This window comes from Triticum dicoccoides, chromosome 2A (genome assembly GCF_002162155.2).
Source record: "Triticum dicoccoides isolate Atlit2015 ecotype Zavitan chromosome 2A, WEW_v2.0, whole genome shotgun sequence".
Classification (NCBI taxonomy): Eukaryota; Viridiplantae; Streptophyta; class Magnoliopsida; order Poales; family Poaceae; genus Triticum; species Triticum dicoccoides.
In genome coordinates, this window is record NC_041382.1 from 541,178,213 (window position 1) to 541,192,197 (window position 13,985).

The 13,985-nt window shown below is 47.3% G+C and overlaps 1 protein-coding gene across 1 annotated transcript; it reads left to right on the forward strand.

The window, feature by feature from the left end:
* The first annotated feature begins 12,972 nt into the window (after nt 1-12,972).
* LOC119359545 (23.2 kDa heat shock protein-like) lies at nt 12,973-13,964 on the forward strand. Its single transcript, XM_037625693.1, has one exon. It carries the CDS (start codon nt 13,102-13,104, stop codon nt 13,759-13,761), a length of 660 nt encoding a protein of 219 aa, XP_037481590.1. The 5' UTR covers nt 12,973-13,101; the 3' UTR covers nt 13,762-13,964.
* Nucleotides 13,965-13,985: the final 21 nt, after the last annotated feature.

The window sequence follows — 13,985 nt, forward strand, 5'->3', positions numbered from 1 at the left end:
GCTTCACTTCGAACCCTAGAAAGAACTTCAACTCTCCCATGGATGACATCTCGAACTTTGAGGTCATGAGAGCGGCAAATTCCTCATTGAAAGCTTTGTTAGGAGCACCAAAGATAATATCATCAACATATAATTGGCACACAAACAACTCCCCTTTGACCTTCTTAGTAAAAAGAGTGGGGTCGATTAGCCCAACTTCAAAACCACGGTCTTGTAACAACTCGGTAAGGTGGTCATACCACGCACGTGGGGCTTGTTTAAGGCCATAGAGTGCCTTATCGAGTTGATACACATGATCGGGAAAGTAGGGATCCTCGAACCCGGGGGTTGCTTGACGTAAACCAATTCATTAATGGGACCATTAAGAAAAGCACTCTTCACATCCATTTGTTGTAACTTAAAGTTATGATGAGAAGCATATGCAATCAACATGCGAATGGATTCAAGACGAGCAACGGGAGTAAAGGTTTCACCGTAGTCGATACCCTCGACTTGGGAGTAGCCTTGTGCTACCAAACGAGCCTTGTTGCGAATGATAATCCCATGGGCATCTTGCTTGTTCTTGAATATCCACTTGGTTCCAATGACATTGTGGTTCCCCGTTGGCCTTGGCACCAATCTCCACACTTTGGGGCGCTCGAAGTTGTTGGGTTCTTCGTGCATGGCATTGAGCCAATCCGGATCTTCTAGCACCTCATAGACCTTTTGGGGTTCCACACAAGAGACAAACGCGTGATGCTGACAATAATTTGCTAATTGTCTACGAGTGCTTACCCCCTTTCTTAAGCTTCCAAGCACATTCGTCATGAGATGATCCTTGGTGGAGAGCTTGGAAGCAACCTTGGCGGCACGACTCTCTAATTCCTCCTCGGTGGTGAGTTGAGGAGTGGTTACTTGATCATCTTGAGCGCCGTCATGAGCTTGTTCTTGATCTTGAACTTGCTCGGGGGAGAGAACTTGACCTTGGGCATCACTTGGTGTGTCAACACCGTCTTGAGTATGATCTTGCCCTTGGTCTTGTTCATGAGGTTGAGGGCCTTCACTTTGTTCTTCGGAAGCGTGTGGGCCTTGGGTTGGTGATGGCTCCACTTGAGTGGAGCATTGTCCTTCTACTTCGGCCACAAGGGGTTCCTCAATGGGTAGGATCAAACCAACACCCATTCTTCTTATGGCTTGAGGAGGAATTTCATCACCTACATCACAAGTGCCACTTTGCTCCACTTGGGAGCCGTTATTCTCATCAAACTCCACGTTACACGTCTCCTCAATAAGTCCCGTGGATTTATTGAGGACACGGTAAGCATGAGAGTTTGTAGCATAACCAACGAATATGCCCTCATAAGCTCTGGCCTCAAATTTAGACAACCGAACACCTTTCTTGAGAATGAAACACTTACACCCGAATACCCAGAAGTACTTGAGGTTGGGCTTGTTACTGGTGAATATCTCATATGGAGTCTTGTTCAAGCCCTTGCGGAGGTAGAGCCAATTGGATGCATGACACACGGTGTTGATGGCTTCGGCCCAAAAGTTGTATGGATACTTGAACTCCGCCATCATGGTCCTTGCCGCATCCATCAATGTCCGGTTCTTCCTCTCCGCAACACCGTTTTGTTGAGGGGTGTATGGTGTAGAATATTGATGCTTGATTCCCTCATCACTAAGAAATTCATCCAAGGTGTAGTTCTTGAACTCGGTGCCGTTGTCACTTCTTATTGTCAAGATCTTTGCATTGTGTTGACGTGGTGCTTCATTTGCAAAGTCAATGACGTGTACCTTGAGTAGTCATCTACAATCACCAAGCAATACTTCCTACCTCCAAGACTATCGAAGGATGGGGGCCCAAAAAGATCCATGTGAAGGAGCTCCAAGGGCCTCTTTGAATAAATGATAGTCGTGGGAGGGTGAGCCTTCTCATGTAGCTTTCCTTTGATACAGGCACTGCAAGCACGATCTTTAACAAAACTAACATTCGTTAGTCCACGGACATGGTCCCCCTTGAGGAGACTTTGCAAAGATCTCATATTGACATGGGCTAAACGGCGATGCCAAAGCCATCCCACATCAACTTTAGCCATTAGGCATGTCGCGGTCTTAGTGGGTCGCTCCGAAAAGTTAATCACATATAGACCGTTCTTGACATGCCCAACAAAAGCTACTTTAAGAGTCTTGCTCCACAAGAGGGCCACGGTATCGATATCAAAGAAAGTGGCAAAGCCCATGATTGCAAGTTGACGAACGGAAAGTAAATTGTATGCAAGGGACTCAACAAGCATGACCTTCTCGATCGTGAGATCGTGAGAGATGACCACCTTACCAAGTCCCAATACCTTAGAGGATGAGGCATCACCCCACTCGACATTGGTGGGCATAGATGGAACTCTGTGCACGTCCACCACCAAGTCCTTGCTTCCGGTCATATGATTTGTAGCTCCGCTATCGAGCAACCATGATCCACCGCCGGAAGCAAACACCTACAAGAGATCAATGCTTGGTTTTAGGTACCCATTTTGTAATGGGTCCTTTGATGTTAGTAACAAGGGTCTTAGGAACCCAAATAGACCATTCAATGTAGTCATGAAGAGAACCAACAAATTTGGCATAAACATGCCCATCACTTGCACGGCATAACACATAAGAAGGATTAAAATCGCCGGCTTTGTTGGGAGGGATGACATTGCCCTTCTTGAAATTGTTCTTCTTCTTCTCCTCGGGGGCACTCTCTCCCTCCCTCACAAAAGTTTGCATGAGGGGAGGAGGTCGTTTGGTCTTGTCATTCTTCTTCTTGTTCTTGGAGTCGGGCACATACCCAACCCCTTCCTTGGCCACACCTCCCTTTTGGTTGATCAAGAGATCGTTGAGGTTCTTCTTGCCTTGTATGCAAGTCGCAAGACCTCTCTCAAGTTGCTCCTTCAACTTAGCATTTTCCTCAACAAGATGTATATGCTCAGAACACGGGTTAGTAGCATTTGCATTATCAATTAAAACCATATGAGGAAAAGTTGCTTTCTCCTTAGTTATCTTCACTTGGAGTTGATCATGAGACTCCTTGAGACTAGCGTGAATACCCGTCAAGGCCTTGTGGGCCTTGTCAAGTATATCAAACTCCTCTTTGAGTCTAGCAAGATCAACCCCGAGTTTGGCCTTCTCGGAATTTAGCACACGAGAAACAATGAGGGCATGATCATAATCTTTCTTTAACTTAGCATGATCAACATTGTGTGACTCCTCAAGAGCCAAACGAAGACCACGCTCTTCCTCAAGAGCATTGGAAAGATCCGAAATCTCATCGGCATAGTCACGACTATGCCCTTCCATCTTAGAGATGGTGTCTTCGTGAGCCTCGATCATGTCATTGGCCTCACCAAGTTGTTCCAAGAGAGCAACAAAGTGCTTCTTGGATTTTTCCTTGAGTTTGCCCATAAAGGCCTCAAACTCGTTAGCCTCCACATTAGCTCCCTCAAGTTCATTAATGCTATCCATTGGGGAAGGATGATTAATGATGGTAGTTTTGATGTTGGAGGTTACCTTGTTGGTGGCTTTAGCCATGAGGCACTTGGCGGTGATGCTCTCATTGGGTGAGTCGAAGAGAGACACCCATGACGTTGTTGCAATGGCAACGGAGGCCATGGCAACCGACTCATCATCTTCATCATCGTCATCATCCTCATTGTACTCTTCTTGCACAACCAAAGCCTTGAGAGGAGTCTTCTTGGTGAAGTTATTCTTGTTGGGGAACGACTTGGCCTTGTCCTTTCGGATGAGTTTGCCACCATTGTCTTCCCTCTTCTCATACGGGCATTCTGCAACGAAATGACTCACGTTGCCGCAATTGTAGCAAGTCCTTACACGCTGCTTGCCCCTTGTGCCACTCGAGTTGTTTTTGCTAAAGTTGGGCCTCGATTTTTTCTTGCTCCAAAATTGCCTTGAAGCAAGTGCCATGTGTTCATGATATGCATACTTCGTATCTTCGGGGTTGCTCTCCTCTTCTTCCTCTTCTTCTTCTTCCACAGTGAGCTTGGCCTTCAATGCAAGGTTAGGCTTCTTTGCCCGTTGAGAACGGAGCACCGCATTGTCGGTGGTCTTGTCCAAAATGTTCATGGCCACAAACTCATCCAACACTTCGCTTGAGGTCAAAGTGTGGAAGTCCGGTCTTTGACGAATGACGGAGGACATGGCCTTGTGGTAGGGCATCATTGCCTTGAGGAATTTGCGCTTGATCCAATTGTCATCCGTGTCCTTGCTCCCGTGATCTCGTAGTGAGACCATGAGTTTGGTTACTCTCCGATAAAGCTCACGAGGTTCTTCATCTTCCTTCATTGAAAACTCATCAGCCTCATCTTGTACCACTTCATAGTTGGAGCGTTGAATGCTTGCGCTTCCCCAGTAAAGAGACACGACACAATGCCAAGCATCTTTGGCCAAGGCGAAGGGACAAAGATGAGGTAGGTCTTTGGGTGGAATTGCATCTTGAATGATGAAGAGAGCATTCTCATTGAATTGATTGTCCGCGGCTTCTCGAGGAGTGAAGTTGCTTGGATCATGTGGATAGAAACCTTCTTCAATGATTCTCCAAAGGTTAGTGTTCACATGATTTAAATGACGTTTAAAGCGGTAAACCCAAGAATCAAAATCCTCATTTTTCACAATCTTAGGGGGAGGACCGGCATGATTCAAATGAGTGGAAGGAACCGGTCCACCATAAACAAGTGGTGGTTCCACATGGGCAAAGATGCCGGTGCCATTCTTGCCACTAGAAGAAGGAGCCTTTTCACTACTAGCTTCCCCCTTTTCGGGGATAGCATCCGACACCTTGTTGGCGGAATCACCCACTTTCAACGGTGCGGTGGATAGTTTAAGCCCCTCAAGAAATTTAGTAAACATGCTTTCAACTTCGGTCGTCATGGAGGTTTTCAATATCTCCAAGGCCACATTGAACTCCTCACGAGAGACCGAAGTCCCCCCATCTCCCGCAGACGAGATCAGATTCACACCGGAGTGTTCCTCCACACCGTCTATGGTATCAACCATACTCTTTGGACGGTAAAGTCCTTAATAAAGAGAAGAGGCTCTGATACCAATTGAAAGGATCGATATGGTTGACTAGAGGGGGGTGAATAGGCAACTACCAATTTTTAGCTTTTCTTTACCAAATTAAACTTTGCATCAAAGTAGGTTGTCTAGATGTGCAACTAGGTGAGCAACCTATATGATGCAATAACAACAAGCATAAAAGCAAGCAAGGGTAGAAACACTAAAGAGCTTGCACAAGTAAAGGTAAGAGATAACCAAGAGTGGATCTGGTGAAGACGAGGATGTGTTACTGAAGTTCCTTCCTTTTGAGGGGAAGTACGTCTCCGTTGGAGCGGTGTGGAGGCACAATGCTCCCTAAGAAGCCACTAGGGCCACCGTATTCTCCTCACGCCCTCACACAATGCGAGATGCCGTGATTCCACTATTGGTGCCCTTGAAGGCGGCGACCGAACCTTTACAAACAAGGTTGGGGCAATCTCCACAACTTAATCGGAGGCTCCCAACAAGACCACGAAGCTTCACCACAATGGAATATGGCTCCGAGGTGACCTCAACCGTCTAGGATGCTCAAACACCCAAGAGTAACAAGATCTGCTAGGGATGAGTGGGGGAATCGAAAATCCTTTGGTGGAAGTGTAGATCAGAGCCTTCTCAACCACTCCTGAGCAAATCAACAAGTTTGATTGGCTAGAGAGATAGATCGGGCGAAAATGAAGCTTGGAGTATTTAATGGAGCTTGAGCAATAAATGGAGCTTGCGGGAGGAAGAGGTAGGTGAGAATGAAGAAGGGGACTCCCTTTTATAGTGGAGGCAACAATCCCGTTGCCCCCACCAACCAGCTCCGCACAGGGCGGTACTACCGCTGAGAGGGGGCGGTACTACCGCCAGGACAACGGTACTGCCGCGCCAGCCAGCGGTACTGCCGCGCTGGGGAGACAAGTAGGGAACTGACCCAAATGCGGTACTACCGCGGTGGTAGGGCGGTACTACCGCTCCTGGAACGGTACTACCACCACTACAACTGTGACTAGTGCCGCAAAACCCGACACGAGAAAAAGACCTCTCGAATCGAGGCAGTAGGAACCAGACTGCCCAGCGGTACTACAGAAGTGGGGTCAAGGGCGGTAGTACCACTGCGGAGCGGTACTGCCGCTTGTGACCCTTCGGCCGTAGTACCGCAGGCAGTGCGGTACTACCGCTGGGGCGCGCGAGAGAGAAGAAATCTCTCAAAGAAGCTGAGGACAGGGCGGAGGTGCCAGGCCCCCAGCGGTACTACTACTGTGGATCCACGGGCGGTACTACCGCTGCGGAGCGGTACTGCCGCTTGTGGCTTCTCAGCGGTACTACCGCTGGGTGCGCGGTACTACCGCTTTGACCCAGCTAGGACAAGGAAGAGAGAGGAGAGATCTCTTCAATGGAAAGGAAAAGCTCGGAGGGTGAGAAGCTGATGTGTACGTGATGATTCCACCCATGCAAAACCCCAGCGGACCCCCTCTTGATAGTACGGTGCACTTCCGCAGGGGAGTTGCTTACAAAGATAAAGAGCGAGTTCACTGGCTCTTCAAAGATATATGCCACCCAGGTGTTAGAGCAACTGGTGACATAACGCTACACAGGTGGTAGTCATGGAATAAGAGAGCACATTCTCAGGATGAGCAATATGGCAGCAAATTTAAAGCCAATGGATGAGGATCTGGAGATCAAACCAATGCTCCTGGTCGACCTGGTCATGGCTTCACTGCCAATAGAGTTTGAAACTTTTGTTGTAAACTACAATATGTCACCTGAAACATGGGACATTGAAAAGACAATACCAATGTGTGTCCAAGAAGAGGACATACTCAAAGCCTCACATGGTGGTACACTCAACTATGTGAAGAATCACAAGAAAAAGAATTACAATCAAAACAACAAAAGTTCTCCTTCAAAGCCACAAGGAAAAGCTCCCTATCAGCATCAGCGTCAGCAACAAAAGCCTTTCCCAATGGATAAAGACACTTGTCTCCATTGTAAGCAGACCTGGCATTACAAGAAAGACTGCCCTGTCTGGCTAAAGTCCTTAATGGCAAAGCAATGTAACAACATTGTTTCCTTAGTTAATGAATCCTTGTAGACATAATTTTAGAAATCTACTTGGTGGATTGACTCAGGAGCAACTTGAAAGGATTGATATGGTTGACTAGAGGGGGGGGTGAATAGGCAACTACCAATTTTTAGCTTTTCTTTACCAAATTAAACTTTGCATCAAAGTAGGTTGTCTAGATGTGCAACTAGGTGAGCAACCTATATGATGCAATAACAACAAGCATACAAGCAAGCAAGGGTAGAAACACTAAAGAGCTTGCACAAGTAAAGGTAAGAGATAACCAAGAGTGGATCCGGTGAAGACGAGGATGTGTTACCGAAGTTCCTTCCTTTTGAGGGGAAGTACGTCTCCGTTGGAGCGGTGTGGAGGCACAATGCTCCCCAAGAAGCCACTAGGGCCACCATATTCTCCTCACGCCCTCACACAATGCGAGATGCCGTGATTCCACTATTGGTGCCCTTGAAGGCGGCGACCGAACCTTTACAAACAAGGTTGAGGCAATCTCCACAACTTAATCGGAGGCTCCCAACAAGACCACGAAGCTTCACCACAATGGAATATGGCTCCGAGGTGACCTCAACCGTCTAGGGTGCTCAAACACCCAAGAGTAATAAGATCCTCTAGGGATGAGTGGGGGAATCGAAAATCCTTTGGTGGAAGTGTAGATCGGAGCCTTCTCAACCACTCCCGAGCAAATCAACAAGTTTGATTGGCTAGAGAGATAGATCGGGCGAAAATGAAGCTTGGAGTATTTAATGGAGCTTGAGCAATAAATGGAGTTTGGGGGAGGAAGAGGTAGGTGAGAATGAAGAAGGGGACTCCCTTTTATAGTGGGGGCAACAATCCCATTGCCCCCCACCAACCAGCCCCGCACAGGGCGGTACTACCGCCAGGACAACGGTACTGCCGCGCCAGCTAGCGGTACTGCCGCGCTGGGGAGACGAGTAGGGAACGGACCCAAATGCGGTACTACCGTGGTGGTAGGGCGGTACTACCGCTCCTGGAACGGTACTACCGCCACTACAACTGTGACTAGTGCCGTAAAACCCGACACGAGAAAAAGACCTCTCGAATCGAGGCGGTAGGAACCATACTACCCAGCGGTACTACGGCAGTGGGGTCAAGGGCGGTAGTACCGCTGCGGAGCGGTACTGCCGCTTGTGACCCTTCGGCCGTAGTACTGCAGGTAGTGCGGTACTACTGCTGGGGCGCGAGAGAGAGAAGAAATCTCTCAAAGAAGCTGAGGACAAGGCGGAGGTGCCAGACCCCCAGCGGTACTACTGCTGTGGAGCCACGGGCGGTACTACCGCTGCAGAGCGGTACTGCCGCTTGTGGCTTCTCAGCGGTACTACCGCTGGGTACGCGGTACTACCGCTTTGACCCAGCTAGGACAAGGAAGCGAGCGGAGAGATCTCTTCAATGGAAAGGAAAAGCTCGGAGGGTGAGAAGCTGATGTGTACGTGATGATTCCACCCATGCAAAACCCCAGCGGACCCCCTCTTGATAGTACGGTGCCCTCTACGCAACTAGTCCACCGAGAAAGAAACGAAAGAGCTACACCGTCTTGAAATATACTCCGAGGGGAAGAAGGCGTCTCGTGCCAGGGGAGAATCTGTGAATAATTCAAAGCACAAGATTAGTCCGCAAATATGTTGTCATCAATCACCAAAACTACCTTGAGAGAGATATGCCATAACACAACTGTTCATGTTGCAAATTGTTTATAGGGATTCCATTCGACCTGGACTACGCTAAGAAGAGAAAGAGGCATTGAAGTAGCAAATGGAATTCAAGCGGAAGTTGAAGCTGTCGGCGACATCTCCTTGGAGTTAGCTGATGGATTCAAGCTTCTACTTAGAGATGTTCTTTATGTTCCTTCATGTAATAGAAACTTAATTAGCGTTTCATGTTTGGATAAAGACAATTATGAATGTTATTTTGGACATGGCAAGTGTGCCATATGGTATAAAAATGCTTATGTGGGTGATGCTTTACTACACGATGAGTTTTATTTGTTATCACTTCGTGAAAAAGTTTATTTCGTTTGTAATGTGAAAGTACATGTTTCCGCGTCGAATAAAGAACAAAATAAAAGAAAGAGAACATTCGACTCATCGAAATTATGGCACTGTCGCTTGGGCCATATTTTGAAGGGGAGAATAAAAAGATTAGTCAAAAGTGAAATTCTTCCTCTGTTAGAATTCTCAGACTTAGAACAATGCGTAGATTGCATTAAAGGAAATTATATAAAACAAATCAAAAAAGGTGCAATCCATAGCACAAGCACACTAGAAATCATCCACACTGACATTTGTGGACCATTTCCGGTGAAAAGTGTGGATGGATATGACTCGTTCATAACATTCACAGATGATTACTCTCGCTATGGTTATATTTATCCAATCAAAGAAAGATCTGAAGCGTTGGATAAATTTAAAATATTCAAAGCTGAAGTTGAAACTCAGCATGATAAAAGAATAAAGATAGTAAGGTCCGACCGTGGGGGAGAGTACTATGGTCGGCACACTCTATATGGTCAAGTCCCTGGACCTTTTGCGAAGTTCTTGCAGGAGACTGGCATAGTAGCCCAGTATTCAATGCCGGGCGAGTCTCAACAAAATAGAGTAGCTGAAAGGCGCAACCGTACACTTATGGATATGGTGCGCGACATGATGAGTTATTCCAACTTGCCATTGGGATTATGGATGAAGGCGCTTAAAACCGCCATTCACATTCTCAATAGAGTACCAAGCAAGTCGGTACCCAAAACACCGTATGAGCTATGGACAGGAAGGGTGCCCTTCCTACAACACTTCAAGGTGTGGGGGTGCCCTGCTGAGGCCAAAATGTTTAATCCAAACATTGCAAAGTTAGATCCCAAAACAGTAAGTTGCCACTTCATTGGCTATCCAGACAGATCAAAGGGTTTTTGTTTCTATTGCCCAGACATATATATACAAAGTTTGTAGAAACAAGACATGCAGTCTTCTTAGAGGACGAAATGATGAGGGGGAGCTTGGTAGCTCGGAAAATTGTCCTTGAGGAGAAGAGGGTGCATGCACCTAATCCGATGATTCAGGAGCCATTTTTCTTACTACCAGTTGCAACTCCACCCATGACAACCATGGGAGCAGACCCGGAACCTGTCCGTCAGGAGCCGACTGAACCCGTTGTTGAGCATGAAAGGGAGGTGCAGCAGCAATTTTAGAAGAAGTGCCAGAAGTTGAGGCACATAATGTGCCAGAAACTGAGGCCCTTAGAAGGTCTACAAGACCAAGAAAGACAACTATTTCTACTGACTTTAAAGTTTATAACACAGAAATGGTTCATATGGAAAAAGATCCCACCTCATATGAAGAAGCCATAAGAAGTCCTCATTCATCAAAGTGGATGGAGGCAATGGAAGACGAGATGAAATCGATGAGTTCCAAAGATATTTGAGATTTAGAGGAAATTCCCAAAGGAGCCAAAACAATAGGTTGTAAATGGTCTACAAAATTAAGTATGACTCTAAAGGGAATATAGAAAAGTATAAAGCATGACTCGTGGCAAAATGATTTACACAAAGAGAAGGGATAGATTACAATGAGACATTTTCTCCAGTCTCATGTAAGGATTCCATCAGAATCATAATGGCATTAGTTGCTCATTTTGATTTAGAGTTACATCAAATGGACGTAAAGACGACATTTCTTAATGGGGATTTAAAAGAAAATGTCTACATGAAACAGCCTAAGAGTTTTATCATGGAAGGCAAGAAAAATATGGGATGTCGCCTGAAGAAATCCATTTATGGGTTAAAGCAAGCCTCTAGACAGTGGTATTTAAAGTTTAATCAAACGATTCAAAGTTTTGGATTTAAAGAAAATATTGAGGGTAACTGCATTTATGCAAAGTTTAAAAATGAAAAATATATTTTTCTAATCTTGTATGTTGATGATATTCTGCTTGCTAGCAGTGATGTTAGTCTACTACAAGAAACAAAGAAGTTCTTATCCTTAAATTTTGACATAACAGATCTTCGTGAAGCATCATATGTTTTGGGCATAGAAATTCACCGAGATAGGAATAATGGAGTCTTAGGACTATCGCAGAAAGCATATTTAGAAAAGGTTCTTAAAAAGTATAATATGCATGCGAGTAAAGCCACACCTGCTCCAATAGTCAAGGGCGATAGTTTTGGGAAATTCCAATGTCCCAAAAACCAGTACGAGATCGATCAAATGAAAGCAGTACCAAATGATTCGGCAGTTGACAGCTTACAGTATGCACAAGTGTGCACTCGCCCTGACTTAGCTTTTATCACCGGGGTACTCGGTAGATATCAAGAGAATCCAGGCATGGAGCACTGGAGGATGGTAAAGAAAGCATTACGTTATGCGCAAGGCACGAAGGACTACATGCTAATATACAGAAAAAATGATTCCCTAGAGATAAAAGGGTATTTAGACGCAGATTTTGTAGGGGACAGAGATGATAGAAAATCCACGTCAGGATACGTCTTCACTCTCGCTAGGGGAGCTATTTCGTGAAAAGCTCCAAACAGTCGATAGTTGCATCATCCATGATGTATGCAGAATTCATAGCATGTTTTGAAGCCACGGGGCATGCGATATGGCTAAAGAAATTTGTACCCAACTTGAAAGTGGTAGATTGTATTCACAAACCACTAAAGATGTACTGTGACAACCAATCCGCAGTATTCTATGCTCACAACAACAAGTCGAGATAAAATTCAGGATCAAACTATAAGTCTCGAGCATATAAGGACAAAGGATATGCTTGCAGATCCGCTAACAAAACGTTTACCACCCAATGTGTTCAAGGAACACTTAGCCGGCATGGGTTGACGGGAAAGCCTTATGATTTCTGGATAGGCCCAAAAGGAACAAAATTTGTTTCTGAACATAACATATGTTGTTGTTATATGATTCTATCAGCAATTAAGCTGTGATGATGAAACATGCTCTATGTACCAATATGTGATGAAACAAATAAACTATAAAGTATAAAGTTAAAAGTAAAATTGAGATAAGAAGGAGAATGTTAGGTTGATCTCTCTCCCGTTCGAACCCAACGGGTCGAACGGGCCCCTGACTCGCGCCCTGATCGGGGGCGCCCAACCAAACCATGGTTGGTGGGCCCCTGTGACCCGCGCTGTATAAACAGATGTGGGGGCCGAGACACGACTTACGAGGTTAATCGCTGCCACAATCCCCACCGACACTCCCTGCTGATCTAGGGTTAGCGTGGTGCTCATGGAAAGTCACACCATCGCCACCATCCATTCTCTGCCACCGTCTTCATGGCTGGCACTAGGAGTTCCTCGTCTGGACAAATAGAAGGTAGGTTTACAGGATGATCTAGCCTACCCGATCCAAAGCTATCTATCAGCTTTCAGTCCACCTCGTGTGACCCTTGCAGTTGCAGGGTTCCGAAGGAATACTTCTTCGTTTGTTTCTCGCGAAGAAATCCGGCATGGGCTGGCACAAACAGAAGATATTCAGTGACCTACAGGCCGAATAGGACTGGTCTGCTCTTACATTTTGAGCCCAGACTCTTAAGGAAAAACTACGTATAAGCCCACCAGACTCCCTCTGCACTTTATTCGCAAAAAAAGAGACTCCCCCTCTACTAGCAGGAACGTCGATTGGCCCATTGGGAGCGGAGACTTCGGGAACTCTCTCCCGCCATCGCCAACCTCTGAACACGCTCGAAACCTCTCGACCGCCCTTGTCTGACGAACCTTCTCGCTCGCTCGCCACCTCTCCACCTTCCACCGCTTCCCAGCTTTCCCAGCCCTTATAAATGGAAGACACCCTCGCCGTCCGTCGTCATCAAGTCACCTGCTCTCATTGTCACATTCCACAAGGAAACAAATCACGACCCACGAGATCGAAGAGTACACGCCGACACAGAGCGCTTGCGCACACACGGCTAGCGTAGCATCTCAGAGAAGGGCGTCCTCGAGCTCGGTAGCAATGTCGACTCGATGCTTCTTGGCGCTTGGCTGCATTGCCGTGGCGGCAATGTCGCTCGCCGTGGCGCCGGCGGACGGCGCGATCCTCCCTTGGTTCGGGAGCGGAGGCGGCAGTCGTGGATCCCGCGATGACGCGGTGGCATCGCCGCTCCAGGACGTAGCCCTTCTCGCCGACCCGTTCCGGATCCTGGAGCACGTCCCGTTCGGCTTCGACCGCGACGACGTGGCCATGGTGTCCATGGCGCGCGTGGACTGGCGCGAGACCTCCGACTCCCACGAGATCGTCGTCGACGTGCCAGGGATGAGGAAGGAGGACCTAAAGGTGGAGATCGAGGAGAACCGGGTGCTGCGGATCAGCGGCGAGCGGCGGCGGGAGGTGGAAGAACGGAAGGGCGACCACTGGCACCGGGAGGAGCGCTCCTACGGCAAGTTCTGGCGCCAGATGCGCCTCCCCGACAACGCGGACCTCGATTCCATCGCCGCGAGCCTTGACGCCGGCGTCCTCACCGTGCGCTTCCGGAAGCTGGCGCCCGAACAGATCAAGGGCCCGCGCGTGGTTGGCATCGCCGGGGGCGACGATAGCTCCGCTGCCAAGAAGACCATCGGCGACGCCGGTGCCGCTGGAGGCGAAGAGCGCCAGACCAAGAAAGTCGAGCTCTGAATCCTGAACTCTGCACTGCGCAGAGTACCAATGTTCTTACCACTTTCTAGTACGCGCTTGTCAGTTTCGCTTCTCAGTACAGCGTGTGGAAAAATGTGATGTACTATTTTGAATGTAAAAGCGACACTGAGTAGTCGATTCACTCTAGCATGTAAGAGAAGTTCACCGAGGAAATAAGACACCACAGATCACTTTGTTTTGCCCGTGTTGAGAACATTCATACT